The sequence below is a fragment of the Artemia franciscana genome, chromosome 9 (assembly GCF_032884065.1).
Source record: "Artemia franciscana chromosome 9, ASM3288406v1, whole genome shotgun sequence".
In the NCBI taxonomy this organism is placed as follows: Eukaryota; Metazoa; Arthropoda; class Branchiopoda; order Anostraca; family Artemiidae; genus Artemia; species Artemia franciscana.
In genome coordinates, this window is record NC_088871.1 from 46,941,887 (window position 1) to 46,958,025 (window position 16,139).

The 16,139-nt window shown below is 36.0% G+C and overlaps 1 protein-coding gene across 4 annotated transcripts in view; it reads right to left on the bottom strand.

The window, feature by feature from the left end:
* Nucleotides 1-2,096: 2,096 nt before the first annotated feature.
* Nucleotides 2,097-16,139, bottom strand: part of LOC136031488 (uncharacterized) — a 76,687-nt gene continuing 62,644 nt past the window's right edge. For all 4 annotated transcript variants that reach the window (XM_065711126.1, XM_065711127.1, XM_065711129.1 and 1 more), the window contains 2 exons: nt 9,175-9,393; nt 2,097-2,891 (listed from right to left, as the gene is read on the bottom strand). In XM_065711126.1, coding sequence (XP_065567198.1) covers nt 2,536-2,891; nt 9,175-9,393 — 575 coding nt within the window. In that variant the 3' untranslated portion in view covers nt 2,097-2,535. The remainder of the gene's footprint in view (nt 2,892-9,174; nt 9,394-16,139) is intronic.

The following is a 16,139-nucleotide window of genomic DNA, read 5'->3' on the forward strand; positions in this document are numbered from 1 at the left end:
CAAATGGAAAAGAAGCCACATTGTTCCCTTCTCCGACATCCAGGCAGGTGAAGTTTCAGACTGTGACCTCTTGAATTGTTAGCCAGGGAGGGGGTGAAGATCTGGTTCAGGTTACAGGATTTTAAAATTTTGTGTGCCATGATCACATCTCCTCTATATCTTTGATACGTGAGGGTTGGAAGTCTCAGAGACCTTAGGCGATCCTGGTAAGGGGCATTATTTAAGCCACAGATCAGTTTGGATGCTCTCCTTTGGACACTTTCAAGGGCTCTTGTGTCCATTTTATTTTGGGGGAAGGCCAAAGTCAAGCCAAACTCAAGGTGGGTACAGACAAGGGATTTATAAAGTTTTGTAACCACACATGACTTTCTGGTTACAAAATAGCGCTTAATGAGTCAGAGAGCTCGATTAGCTTTTGCAGCCTGAGTGTGGCTGTGGAATTTTAAATCCTTGTCCACAATGACGCCTAAGTCTCTCCTCGGCAACTGCTTCCGACTGGTCACACTCTATATGGTAGGGATGATGGGGGTTGCTCTGCCCTAAGTACAGTACCTTGCATTTAGTTGCATTGAATTGTAGGGCCCAAGTTGATGATCAGGAGGATAGCCTGTCAAGGTCTGGCTGAATGTAGGCTCTTTGTTCTTCAGTTTTAGCAGGCCCGATGAGGTTACAGCCGTCAGCATATTTGTCTGGCACACCATACGAGGATAACCCTTCACTAAAGCTCTTCTATCAGCTAAATCGAATGCTTGCTCATAATCTGTAAAACTAAGGAGTAAAGGTGTCGATGACTCAGGCACTTTTAAATCATTAATATAAGAGTGAAAATTTGGTCGACACATCCTCTACCCTTCCTAAAACTGCCCTGTTCTTCTCTTAAAGTTTTGTCTACAGCATCTCTCAGTCTAAAGAGTATCATCATACTAAGTAATTTGCTACCTACAGAGACCAGAATAATAACTCTGTAAATACCACACTCACTCTTATCCCCTTTCTTATAGGTTAATGTTAACTATCATTACTTTTTTTCTTTTTGTGGATTTGTTTAGTTACTCTTCCTCCATACAATGGAGTTTTTCTTCCCCATTTGATTCCATGTTCTCCCATTGCCTAACCCCTGATTTAATACGAAACCAGCTACTAACCTCATTTTCTACCTTAATCACAGCAGCATTATTCTTGTACACAGCATAAACCACTTTAATGTGTTTGTCTTGTACACCATACAAGGATAACCTTCGCTAAAGCTATTCTATCAGCTAAATCGAACGCTTGCTCATAATCTATAAAACTGAGGAGTAAAGGTGCCCGATGACTCAGGCACTTTTAAATTATTAACATAATCAAGTCAGCTTAACAGTATTGAGTTAGTTAAATTGACCAGGTAAAGCATATGGTATCCCATTAGGATATTTTGGTATAAAAGTAGGCGGTATACAGTTACCTCCGTAAACTTTTGTGCTTCACTAATGATGCTTAGAGAAATACATTTTCATAACATTGCACATATAAATATTAGTGCTTCTTTGAAAAAAGAAAGCACACAGGAATACTTTTTTTTTTTACATTACTTCGCACCCAGGCCTAAATTTGAAGGGATAAATGCAAAAAAAATCCAACATCATGATGCTCGTCATGCCCTTACACATAAATTTGGGTTAATCTTTCCCTTCGCCAATAAGAACAGAGCCGTTTATTCTAAGGTCTTAGCTCTGTGTTTTCCTTTAGATTTTTTTTTCATAGGAAAAAGGAAGGAGTTTAAATCGGGGGAAGGGGCAGACAGGTGTAGGGGCTATTGCCCCACTCCTCTTGCATGTTTTGAATTAATGCTTGCCTCATCCTAAAAAATCATAAATCCCTACATTTATGTGAATTGATACCCCTGAAAAGGGATGATTTTATTGGTTTGATGACTGGCAATGCACCTAAAGTTGCACTGTATACTGCGAGTAAAATTCCTGAGTAAAACAGTTACTTTATTAAAAAAGGAAGTCAGTCTTTACTATACCCATCGTTTTCCTAAATCTATCTGGTTCTCCTACGAATTGCGAATTGCTAAATGCAATGCTAGGATAATATAACGTTTACACTGAATCTAAAAATGACTTATTTAATTTATTACAAATATATTTTTGACAAATATAAAGAATGTTATCACTTTGTTTATACAATTAATTATTTATTTGCACAAGTTATGCAGGCAATTAGGCACACAAAATACTTGCACACTATGTGTGTATATCAAATACGTGTGCATATTAAAACTACAAAAACAAAACAACAGAAAATACTAGAATTGTGGGTGCTCACACTGTGGGTGCTCACACATGCTAACGTTCACACTGAATCTAAAAATGGCTAATTTAATTTATTACAAATATATTTTTGACAAATATGAAGAATGTTATCACTTTATTTATGTAATTAATTATTCATTTGCATAAGTTATGTAGGCAATTAGGCACACAAAATACTTGCACACTGTGCACTCTACACATGCTTGCACAAAGTGTGTATATTAAATACGTATGCATATTAAAACGACAAAAACAATACAACAGAAAATACTAGAATTGTGGGTGCTGTCGCAACTGCACTACTTTTAAACTTGTTTGACAATTCCTGGACGAGATCTAGCACATTAATATTCAAATCAACTACATTGCTTTCGTCATTGGTTGATGAAACTGATGTAGTCGTCTCTTCCTCGAAGACAATAGCAGAGGTTGACCGCGGGGGCAAATCCGCATCTTCTCTGTTCAATAGCCAAGGTCCACAAGTAGGAAAATTTCTGGGAACCGGGGGGAAGTCTTCTTGTTCACCTACTTTAAAAATTAGACCCATGCCAACTTCAACGTGGAAAGAAAGATGACAATGGAATAGCCAGTAGCCTGAAAATACGAAATTCAAGAAAATAACTTATAAAATAACACTGTTAATAGCCTGAAAAACAATTAACTTAGCTTAATTAATAACTTAAAAATTTTTCTTAAGTTTGTGTCTTGTTTTTCCACTATTAGTAAAAAAAAGTAAAATTAAAAATCAAACAAACGAGGACACGTTAAAAATACCTTGAATAAGCTCTTGTTGTTTCTTAAAAGATGGCATTAGATGTACTTAGTAGTACTAAGTTAGTACATTGAATTTCAGATGGTGATGCAAATGGAAGGAAGTACTTTATTTGAAACCTTGGTCACATCATTGTCAGACTTTCCGACAAAATCAAGGTTATGCATGCCTATTACGCCAATTATGCATGCGTTCATAATTTCTTGAGCTAAACATTGTTTCGACTATCAAGCAGCTTTTAAGTTGAGACCAATGTGAGTTGAGACTTAAGGCATAATTTTTGAAACTAGAAAAATGGAAGCTTGGAACAGCAGTTTCTCTGTCTATAACAGGAACCTGGAAGAGCTCACGAAACTTTATCTTTAGTATTAATAGAGAATAACTGGGAACAAACTTGTGATAATAGAGATTTTTGAAACAAATCAATTGCCATTTTAATTTACGACTTCTGAAATACGAGAGCGAGAATCAATTTCACCTTTAAAATTTAGATTTTGTTTCACTTACAGGTGTTACTATGGCGTGGCTAGGACATAACGATATAACCTTGAATTTCGGTATATGATTGACCACAAAACGTATGGGAAGCTTAGAAGATTGGAACTGTGGTTACTGTAGAAAATAAAAATCCCCTCACCGTGTAACATTTGGAAATTTGCCCCTTTTTTTAGTATCCTAAACTTTTGGGAGACTAAACAAAGCAGGATCTCGCCACCAATAGACTTACCAATTATAAGTCATTTTACCAGTTCAACCTGGGTAGATTTTCTCACCAGACCAAGGCCTATTTTGTGAAGACTAGATTTTGGCTTATGATCAGGGCTGTACCTAGGATGTAGAATGTTTTAGCCCTCCACCCCCGAAAAAAAATGTTTGTTTGGCTCGTAAAAACGTAACAAAAAAGAATATAAACAAATTTTAGATCCGCTTTTTAAATGTTTTATTTGTAACTCCCCCCCCCCCAAAAAAAAAAAATCCTTTTGTAAAACTACCCACGAAAAAAAAAATTCTGGATGTGGCCTTGCTTAGGATAATTCTAGATAAAAAAAAACTTAATTAATATCAAGTATCTACTTTTCTTTGAAATTCCCTACTTTTTTAATGGAGTTACCAAACACTACCAGCTGAACAATCCCAATTTCGTCCTAGAACAATACACACTAGTTATATGGATATATTCACAGTCAGTGGATTGCTGATATTGCATTCACAACACCATAGCCTTGTTTTGGAATGAACACCATAGCGCTACCTTAGTAAAGAGCCGCGTGCCTTCAATATATATATCTTTTTTTTTCTCTGGCCACTGCTTATGGAAGAGGTGATCGTAGAATATTGAAAGTTCAACGGTCATTTTCAAGGGTAAAAATGAATGAAGGGCAGCCAGCCTCCCTTCCTTGATATTTTCTGATCTAATATAGATCTTAAATTAGATCTTATATTATATACAAAATAATTTTAAAAATTTTCTTAGAACAATTCTTTTTTGGAGAACGTTTCAAAGTTAATTTTTAACCATAGCTAAGATTTCTTCGCTCAAAAGCTCAAGTTTCACAAATCAGCTTATACAGAATAAATTATTCTCGTTATTTTACGCTAGTAATCTATCTAATCACTAGCATCTTCTTTAGTGGCCAAATTCAGTTTAATCCTACTTATGTCCTTCACCAACAAGGTAAGATTTTCTAGTTGCTTAATCACAGGCAACGTCTATACTGATTATACTACAGAGCATAGGTAGAGTATACTATATTGTATACTATACAGTATACTATAGAGTATACGTCTATCCTCTCTGTAGAAAATAAAACCATTGCAGAATAAAATATGGAGGCAGGGCTTCCATTTTTTTGGAGGTGTCTAAGAAACATCAGATAGAGTTTGACCACAAACCTCAGTTTACTAAAAATGAGTATTTCTTTGTTGACGTTTCGACCTTTATCAAGTATTTTATGGGGCCTTACCTCACCCCACCCGCTCCCAGCAGAGGAGCGAGTGAAGGGCGAGTTCAACCCCCTAGTCCTCTAACTTGCTAAAGTTTGCATTTATGATACAAATTACTTTAGCTGCCTTTAAAAATAATTACTACAATTTCCTGTTTCTATCGTTGCTGCTTCACTTAAACAAGGGCACCAGCATTTATCTTTTCAGAAGGTGCGAAAGTGTTAACAAAAGTTTTGTCTTACACGAGAGAAGTGTTGGATTTTCTTCAGGTCATTGCCAAAGATGGTTCGTGCATATACCTAAGGCAGGGGTAAGCCCAGCGATAAATTTCGAAGAAGGATGGATATTTTGACAGAGGGATGGTAGTATTAGTTAAAAAGGAAAAATAAAGTGTTTAGAATATAAGGCATATTCTTTATCGAGATTAAATAAAAAAAACCTTCCGGAAAAGGTTTCTAAAGAAAAGTAAAGGCCATATTAAACTTAAGATCTGAAGAAATAGAAACCTACAATAACTCAAACTCAGAACAACCAGAAAAACTATTAAAGAAAAAATGAAATCCAAAACGAACAGAAATTAAATAAACAATCATAGCAAAAAACATGCAAAAGGTACTAATATAGATCCATATTAAACTTAAGATCCGAAGAAATAGAAACCTACAACAACTCAAACTCAGAACAACCAGAAATTACTATTAAAGAATAAATGAAATCCAAAAACAAACAGGAATTAAATAAACAATCATAGCAAAAAAACATACAACAATCACTAATAAAAATGAATAAAAAAGTTTCAAAACGACTAAAGCTTAAGTTAAATATGTAAATCAGCCTTAAAACGAACAAAAATTTTTAGCTATAAATGACTTGAATGACTGCCCCGGGGCCCTGGGGGGTTGTGTCAACACCAGAGTTTTGTTATCTGACTTTTTACTATTTTTAACAAAACGGCCTTCTCAAAATTTGTATTATTTGGGGAAAAAGGGCGTGGGAGGGGCTAGTTGCCCTCCGATCTCTTTTGACTCTGAAAAAATGAACTAGAGATTTTTTTCCCAACAAATGAGCCCTCTCTGAAGTTTATACGAGCATCCCTTCCATAAGAACCATATATGCCCCCAGGGCATAACTTACAACGCCTGCCCATGGCCCCTGGGAGGCTGTGTCAACACCAGAGTTTTGTTATCTAGCCTTTTAACTAGTTATAACAAAATGGATATCTCAAAATTTTTATCTGATGCATGTGGGAAAAAGGGCGTAAAGAGGGGGGGGGGCTAGTTGTCCTTTGATCTATTTTGACTCTTAAAAAGTGAATTAGAACTTTTACTTTACAAACAAATGAGTCCTCTCTGAAATCTATACAAACACCCCTTCTAAAAGACCCATATATATCCCCAGGGGAAAACTTACAACGCCATTGTCACTGGAAATTTTGTTATCTGACCTTTGAACTATTTTTAACAAAATAGCTATCTCAAAATTTTTATATAATACATTCGAGGGAAAAGGGGGTGGGGGAGGCTAGCTGCCCTCTGATCACTTTTGACTCTTAAAGTGAACTACAACTTTCAACTTCCAATCAAATAAGCCCTCTCTGAGGTTTGTACGAGCATCCCTTCTATAAGAACCATATGTACCCCCAGGACATAACTTACAATGCCTGCCCTCGGGCCCTGGGGGGCCTTGTCGACACGGGATTTTTTGTTATATGACATGTGAACAATTAAAAAAAAATTCTATCTCAAAATCTTTACATGATACATTGGAGGAAAAACGGCTAGTAGGGGGGAGGGGCGCATTTACCCTCCTATCGCTTTTGTGTCAGAAAAAGTGAACTAGAAATCTTAATTTCTAATCAAAAGAGTCCTGAAGTTTCTACGAGCATCCCTTCTATAAGAGCAATTTTTACCCCCAGGGCATAACTTACAACACCTGCCCCCGGGGTTCTGGGGGGTTGTATCGACCCTGGAGTTCTTTTATATGATCTTTGAACTATTGTTAACAAAATGGCTACCTCAAATTTTTTATCGGATGCATTTGGGGAAAAAAGGGCATGGGGGGCCAGTTGCCCTCCGATCCCTTTTGACTCTTAAAAAGGGCACTAGAAATCTCAATTTACAATCGAAGAAGCCCCCCTTTTAAGTTTATACGACGACCCCTTCCATATGAAACGCCTCTGGGAAAAACCGAGGAAACTCAGTGCTGAAAAAGTAGGCATTGCAGTGACTCCAGCAACTTTCTATGACTAAGGAATCGGTGATGCAGCCCCTGCAGAAAGTTGCCCATAAATGGGATAAACACAGAAAATTGGTAATACGTTTCAGGATCCTCTGACGCTGTTGTGTAATTATTCCTATGCGTTTATTTTGAAGCTCATCTGGGCACTCTTATGCTGATTTCATAATCTTGACACATTCGGTCCCTTCAGCAAAAAGTGGATGAATCATAGCTTCACTCCTTTCTCTCATGTCTCTAACTTTGCTCTTAAGATCGTCAGCGTGTTTCAGAAAGTACACGAGATCTATAGTTTCTGATTGTAAAGATGTTGACAAATTGTGTGGCAGACTAAAAACTTTACTGACAGTACCCATAGCTGAAGCAAAACTGTATTTCGCAATAGCTGATAGCAAAGAATAAGCTTTGCTTGAAGATTCAGAATCGGAATCAGGATGTTCCTGAATTTCCCTCATGGCCTTGCAAGTAATAATGAACGTCTCTTTAAAGAAAATGATTGCTTTTAAGTGCTCCACCCATCTAGTCTCACAGAATTTGTTCAGTTTTTTTTTCTTTTTGTCCCTATGATAAGATTAATTTCTAGAACAATTTGTTTGAAAATTGCAGAGCATTTAGGTGAAATTCTAAAGAAATTAATTACTTTTTCCAAAGCTCCTAGGTAATTTCTTATAAAAGGTATGTTGTACAAATGACACAGGGTTAAGTTTAAGGAGTGACTTGCACAGTGAACATGACTGCATGGGGAAAGTCTCACGGAGTATAGCAACACAACCTTAAAACATAGACTGAAACATAGACAAACATGCAGTCATATAAGACTACATGGGGAAAGTCTCACGGAGTATAGCAACACAAACTTGAAACTGGCTGTTCATAGATGAAGCTCCATGATAAACTTGCCTTCTTAAGCATTTTAACTGCTTCCCTTTCCAACTAAGGATTGTAAGCACCAATTAAGGTCTGCGATCAACCAACTGTTTCTGTTCGAAAAAGTCTATAATCGTTTATTTCCGTTTTGACATGATTATTACTAATTAAAAAAGAGGGGCGTAGACTTCTATATAAACACTGAAAAAGCACACGCGTGAATTAAATGAAGTTCAACAATCTTAGGAGCCTGAAGTTATACCAGCACGTGGCTTACTTGGCAGCAGCCTGTCATTGTTCCCAACTGCATTTTCACAAAACAAAAATTCTCGTGTGGAGATCAGCACACATTGTTTTGTTTTAAACTTAATTTTATAGAATGAATAAATCATTCAGTCTTTATCATCATCACAGTAAGATTTACAATCCTTTTGTATTACTAAAGATTTATGAGAATATCGACCCTATAGAACAAATTTCCCAAATTTCGAGGTGGGGATGCATCCCCTTCATCCCCCCTCCCTGGGTTCACCCCTAACCTAAGGGATCGAAGTTAAAATTACAAAATAAACGCAACGATTGGAACTGATGGATTGTTAAATCCTTCAATTGGTTCGATTAAGTTACCATTTAATAGCAAGTTGCTATTAAACTAAAATCCTACAGGACAAATTTCCCAAATTTCGGGGTGGGGGTGTATCCCCGTTATCCCCCTCCCGGGGTTTGCCCCTAACCTAAGGAATCGAAGTTAAAATTGCAAAATAAATGCAAATTCAAGCATGGGTTCTTAAAAAAAGACCCCAAAATGGAACATAATGGAGTGAAATGTTTATAAGCATTATCTCTCAAAGATCATGTAAATCAAAGGTAAATACAGATCAAGTGCAGGTGCAGAAATACAGATCAAGTGCAGGGGTAGAGGGGGGGGTTAGTAAAGTATCGGTGGATTTTTAATGTGGAGTTCTAGACACAATTTCACCATTGGGAGATCCTAAAAGCCAATCTCCTCCCGTCGATGAGCAAGCGTGGTGAAATTATAGCTAAAAAATTCACACTTACCAGGGTTGTCAGCAATAAACCTAACAACGGCATAACCACCATCAGGGACGGAGACAGTATCCTTGATAGGAGCTGCGCTAAATTTCCTTTCAATTTTTCCAGCAGCATCAAGAGCAAGGACGTCATCCAAGGTTGTGACGTTGCCAAGACGTTCCATCGCCAGAACTCTGAATGCTGAACCGTGCAAATGAAATGGATGAGTCGCGTCAAATGTATTACCTATGAAAACAATAAATATATGAAGTCCCTCGATTTCAAATTAAAATGTACATGGGCACGGGGGGCTAACTTATCCCATCAAGGAGATAAACGTTTACATGGGCACGGTGGGCTAACTTATCCCATCAAGGAGATAAACGTTTACATGGGCACGGTGGGCTAACTTATCCCATCCAGGAGATAAACGTTTACATGGGCACGGTGGGCTAACTTATCCCATCAAGGAGATAAACGTTTACATGGGCACGGTGGGCTAACTTATCCCATCAAGGAGATAAACGTTTACATGGGCACGGTGGGCTAACTTATCCCATCAAGGAAATAAACGTTTACATGGGCACGGTGGGCTAACTTATCCCATCAAGGAGATCCTAAGTGAAAAGTCTGCTCTAATGTTAAGTGACCAGCTTTATGAAATAGAAAAAAGCAAATCGAGCAAACAAAAATTCAGATAACACGCTAATACACTATCCTCCTTAATGGAGCCCCCCCCACTTATCAAATGGAACAACGATGTTTAAAGCATAAAACTAGGAAATGGCAAGTCAAAAACCATTACAGGATGGGGATTATCTATTGCCCAAATTCGTAATTTTTATTTTTTGAAGGGGGAAGGGCGATGTATAGGAAAAGAAAGATAATGCATGAAGTTGAATACTCGTTGGTTGAGTGATACCTAAAAGAACAAAAAATATGTATCTTTTTAATAGTAGGATAATGTGTATTCTGAATAAATTGAGCTTTCTCTTCAAAATACTCTCCAGTTTTTCTTCTTCTTTTTTAAGGGTACATAATTATTTAAAGAACGCAGGCAAAAAATGGTCAAAAGTCAGAATATAAAATAACTGCATCATTATTTGCTTTTTATAGAAAGTTGCTATTATTACCAATCACAAATTGTAGCTTATGAACAGTCCATTGGTCACGATAAAGTCTCTTTACCTCGATTTTAATGCCATCTATATTGTTATATTTCGAAACTTAAAAAGTAAGGCGTTGACTAACTATTTCAGCCAAGGAACATCCTTTCGATTAATACCGTGATATTACTTTAAAACAGAAAGGATTTGACTTAAAATAATAAGCAGCAGCTTACTTTTTAATATACGAAATTCAAACCAAAACCTAGATGGGGATGAGGCTGAGCGTGTTCGGACTTTGTATTTTAATTGACTATAATTTAGCTACAACCAACTCTAAATTAAGCGTATTGCGTTCCATATCCACAATTACTCATTTCCTGCCACTATACATCCTTAGTTACTTAAGGATATTGGTTTGTTTATAAATTTTAGATTGTTTAACAAAACTATTCCAGGGTATTGAAAAAAAGACTCCAATTAAACTCATCTGAACCTGACAATCTTAAAATTGCCTTATCGACAAATAAAAAAAATTTCGACGTTTGAGCCTCGTCAAACTACGCTTGACTTAATTGTGTTTAAGTCACCAATAGCTCACTACCGTAGCTAGTATCCGAAAACCCTCATTTTGAACACCCTTTATTTATTCATCATGCACAAGAGTGCACCCCCAATAACTGCAACCTCAATGTGTCTTTCACAAAGACACGGTTGACTACTCTTACTTTTTCGAAAAAAAAACAACTTATTTTCTTAGATTTATCTCAAATTTTCATTAATTTATAATTAGTAGATTACCGCAATTATTTGATTGAAAAGAAAACATATTACCACTTGGGAAGGGGTCCTGAGAGACGGATTGATTTTGAGAAGATTTTTGATTGCCTCTTGTCATATCAAACCACTTGAGCTTGCAGACCAGACTTTACAATTGGAACCAAAATTACCATTATGTGGCAGAAAATAGTAAAAATAATAGTTTATGTAGGATTTATCATTTTTACTATAAAAATGAGTTATATAGTAAAATAAAATATTTGAACGAGCCTTCTTTCAATTTTATATGAGAACTAGTTTGACACAGCCGTTCATAGGGGCCACAAAATGGTGAGAAAGAAAACTTAAAAAAAACTTCTATCTTTCAGAGGGGCACGGGTTCTCAAAATAATTATTGATTTAGGGGGGTGGGTGGAATGTCACTTCCCATTCTCTTTGTGCAGATAAGCAAATGTATATAGCTTTTTATTTTAAGCTCTACATCTTTCTGTCTCCTTCTAATTATCTTATGCCTATTTTTTAAATTCTGCTGTGTTCTACCTACATAAAATTTACCACAAGAGCATGGAATTTTCTATACCCCCTTTTTGTATATTTCTTGGAACTTTGTTTTTTCCATTATTTAGCCATGAGCTTATAGTTTGTCCTGATTTAAATGCTGTTTTTATATTATGTTTTTTTAATTCTCCCCTTAATTTCTGTGACAACATTGGGATACAAGGCAAAGTTATCTAATTTGTTTTTTGAGTTGACCCATTTTCTTCTAATATTAGAGGATCCATTAACTTTTTTTCCTTTTTTCAATTATTTGAGAAATCATATATTCGGGATGTCCATTTCCTACTAGAATATCCTTAATAAAAATTAATTCTGCTTCATTAATTTTGCTTCATTCAATTATCCAAATAGGCTAAGCTTAGTTCAAACGTATTTCTTTCAAAAGTGTTCACCATAATCCCTTTCATAGCTTAGCTTCCCTCTCATTAGCTTAGAAGAAGAATAAAATTAGAAATTTTTTTTTCGCTTACTTTGGCAAGGAAGTGAACAGACTTTCCTTTGGTAAGGAATTTGAACAGCCTTACCGATTGAGCAACCAAGATTGGCTCTACTATTATGGCCGACTAAACAACCCCCAAGGTAATAGGCTCTGAAGAGGCTCATGGCTTGCCAATGCATGTTGGTCCTATTTGCTGATAAGAGCATGTTCTGAATATAGGACAAATGTAATTTTTTTGAGAAAGGAAAATACTTGCCAAATGCACTTTATTGGAAATATACAATGATTTTATATTATAAATAGAAATTAGACATGTTATAATGTCACATCCTGTACGGAGCTATTTTGTAACAAAGCTAAAACCAAAATTCCTCGTCACTACAGCCTAAAGCTTTTATTCCGTACTGGAGATCTCCATCCTTCACTCAACTTTTATTAAATAAGCTAAAGGTTTATCTCTGATCCCTTCACACTCTCCTATTTGTTGGATTTCTATTTTTAGCCACACGTTTAGGCCAGCACCAAGTAAATTTACCTCTTCCCCCGTGTGGATGGGGCACTGTAATTGTTTGTCTGATCTGCTCATTACGCAGGCTGTTAAAACTAAAGAGGTGCTCGAAAAATCAAGAACCAATGACAGTTTTGAGAAGACTTGTAGAGAAAAACAAGAGACAATTTTCTTATGACGGTCAAGATGATCGAACAGCTCGTTTCATAATCGTTAAAACGGACATTTTAAAAAAAGAAAATTTTGATAACAATAGATACATCAAAACAATTGACTTTTTTTATGCTGATTCCAAAAATATAATATTCATCGATTTTAACTTTAACCATCCAAAGCTATGAGCCTGAGAAAATTTGTCTCATTTTTGAACAAGGGGAGAACTGCGGAAACATCATCAAAAGCCAAGGAATCTTATTAAAAATTGCAGTATCAGATTCAGCTGTTGTCAAGCTCTCATCCTTAAAAAGGGTGAATTTTTTTTTGCCAGAAGAAAGATCATGGGTGAATGTTTATTTTTGTTTATTGATCTTCCCAGGAGTGATTGTATTGAGCCAATGTTCCTAGAAGATTAGGAGAGACAATTAAAAGTTCTAGTGCCCTTTTTATGCGATCAAAAAATGGAGGCAAACTATTCCACCTCCCATGCCCCTTTTCCTCCAAATTCACTTGGTCAAAATCTTGAGATAACCACTTTGTTCAGTATAGCTGAAAAGTTCAATAACTGTACTTTTGGGGATGAGCCCCCGGAAGAAGGATCGCAAGTTCTGAATCATATCCATTGTTTACATATAGTGTTTGTTCGGGAAACACACCAGCATTTTTTCAGGGGGGGATTTTCCGGGGATGAATTTTTTTACTGGGAGAGTTTCTCATTAGGATGGAAGTTTCCGGGGGTGAAATTTCACGGGGAGAGCTAACCAGAGTTCGTATACAAAATTGTTTTATTCACCTTACTTTCCCGTTGGTGACCCCATTTTACATATGGTGATGCTCTGAGGGAATCGTCCGGGGGAAATTTTCGGAGGAGTTTGAATTCTCTGTTGGGTATTTTCGTTGGGAGGATTTCTCAAGGGAGACATTCTTCGTCGGGAATTATCGCCAGATAATTACCACATCGAATTATACCACATCGCTACGAGGATAGAATTGTTCGGGGAAGGATATTATTTGGGAGGAACTTCTTATGGAAGAATTTTTCTTGAGGGGATTTTCCATGGAGGGGGAGGTAGATTTCCTGAGATTATTTGGAAAACGACCAGAAATTGAATAGAAATAGGTTTTTTCTACTCAAATTAAGGAGCAACATTAAAAATTATAATGAACAGAAATTGTTCCGTGTATTAGGGGGTCTGACCCCTCATCAATACCCAGACCTTACACTAAAGGTCGGCTTCTTTTGCCAATTCTTTAAGAACGATTCCTGAAATACAATGGCCGTTTAATTAGAACCAGAAACTATTTTAAAAGTACCAAAAAAATTTAGCGTAAAGAGCAGAGAATTAAGGAGGAGCAGCCCCCTAATATATATAATAACTTAGAATAAGTAGATTTTTTTTATTCAATCCGCTACAAAAGAGCAGCTTAATTATCTGTAAGAACTAAATTGAAAATGTCAGTATTATGCCATAATCATACATTAGAAGAGAAAACAGCACAGTTTATCCAAGGGCAATAAGTTAAAGATGAAATAGTGTTGATCGATAATACGTGGAAGGGTATAATATAATAGAAGTTGTGAGGGGGGCTTCATCCTACCTGTAGATTATTTACCAAGGAGCAAAACCCAAAAAACGTCTTAAAGTTTTTTTTTTAGAATCCAACCTGGGAAAAAATTTACCTAACGTGTAAACTGCAAGTTCTCCTAGTGCTATCAGTTTCCATAACATTAAAAGACAGATCCGTGGCCTAATTTCGTCAAAATCCTGGGGAGCGGGGCAAATTTGGAGCCAAGTTTCTAAAATCAATTCAAAATAACAGTGAAAAACAAAAAAGGAGCCAAAGAATACCATAAAGGCAAAGATATACTAAAGAAACAGACCCCTTTCTGTGGATGCTTGAATTATACAGGCTTATCTTAGTTTATACACTAAATCTCAGCTGGGGAGAGGCAAACTGTGGTCTGGGGGGACAGTTGAACCCTTCCCTTGCACCATAGAAAATTACACCCCTGAGACAGAATGTTTCTCAAAACTGGAGATCATAAAAACCTAATTTCGGTCACCTATGACCTAAGAGATGTTGGCTGAAATGGCGTTAATATCGATTGAGAAAGAGCTTGAAAGAAACTTCAACCTTAATGGTTTACTTTCAACATATGCAAAATAAGAAGCAAGGAAACAAAGTTAAAACCCTTTATAGTATACCCTTGAAAATGTTAATAGTTGTCAAGTTATTTTGATCATGTCACAATAAACCTAGTAAATCCAAAATGCAAATGAATGTATTTCTTTGAACATCCTAAAATTTGATGGTCGGATTATGTTTTTTTTAGAGGGAAACATCAAAAATTTGCCCAAACACTTTTTATTCGGAACTGCCTCTTTGGCTGGTCTTGACAGAGTATTTTTTTATTGCAGGAAAGGTTGTGATATTCAGAAGTCAATAGCCTTTAAATTACCCTATGGGTCTGGTTTCAACCCATGAATAAAAGTAACAAGGTCGGCCAGTTCGTCCTATCACAGGCCAAATCAGAGTACCTACCCGTGATCGCATTATTATCGTCGTTGTATCACGTGTCATGGTAATTATTGTTTCCGTCGAAACTTTGTCCGTCAATACTTTTCATAACTCCAGATCCCTATCATTCTGAATATTTTTGTTTATGTTCCTGATCATTTGCTTTCTCAATAAACTGTTACTATTAAGATAAACTTATATAATACTGATCATCCCTGAATAACCTCTGAACATGATTTAAAGTGTTGGTCAAAGCGTGTTTTAACCTATTTTCCAACAACCTTACAGTTTCAAAATTAGCTAAATACGCAGTAAAAAAAAGTCCTTGTACGGTCATTTATTTTGCAGTTCGTGTTGATGAATAATTAAACACCCAGGGCCTGCCCTTCAATCATAATTTCAGCATTGTCTTGTTCGGTCACTAAACCAGCACAGTGTGACACAACAATTTTCGTTTTTTTTCGATCGTACGATCTATCTATTTCAATTAAATAGTTATTTGAATGTAAGAAGTTCATTGAATCCAACAATAGCAAACTCTTTATAGAAGCCGAAACTCTAAAAACCAAAGACTATATATATATATATATATATATATATATATATATATATATATATATATATATATATATATATATATATACTATCTTTATAAGGGAGCAATAATCGTGTATGTAAATGTGTATTTATTTTCGCGAAAACGGCTCAATATTTTTCGGGAAAATTGGTATCCTTGTATATTCTGGCCTAAAAAACGACTAAGATAGGTCAGAAGTTTGAGAAAATTCGTTAAGAGCCTTAATTTTGTAAAAAAAAGTTGTGTGAATGACGTCATTTTTATATACATCAGTATAGCAATGACGTTGTCATAAGTTGTCACACTTATGTAGAAAAATTGAAGATTTTCATGTGTAGAGAAGTTTAT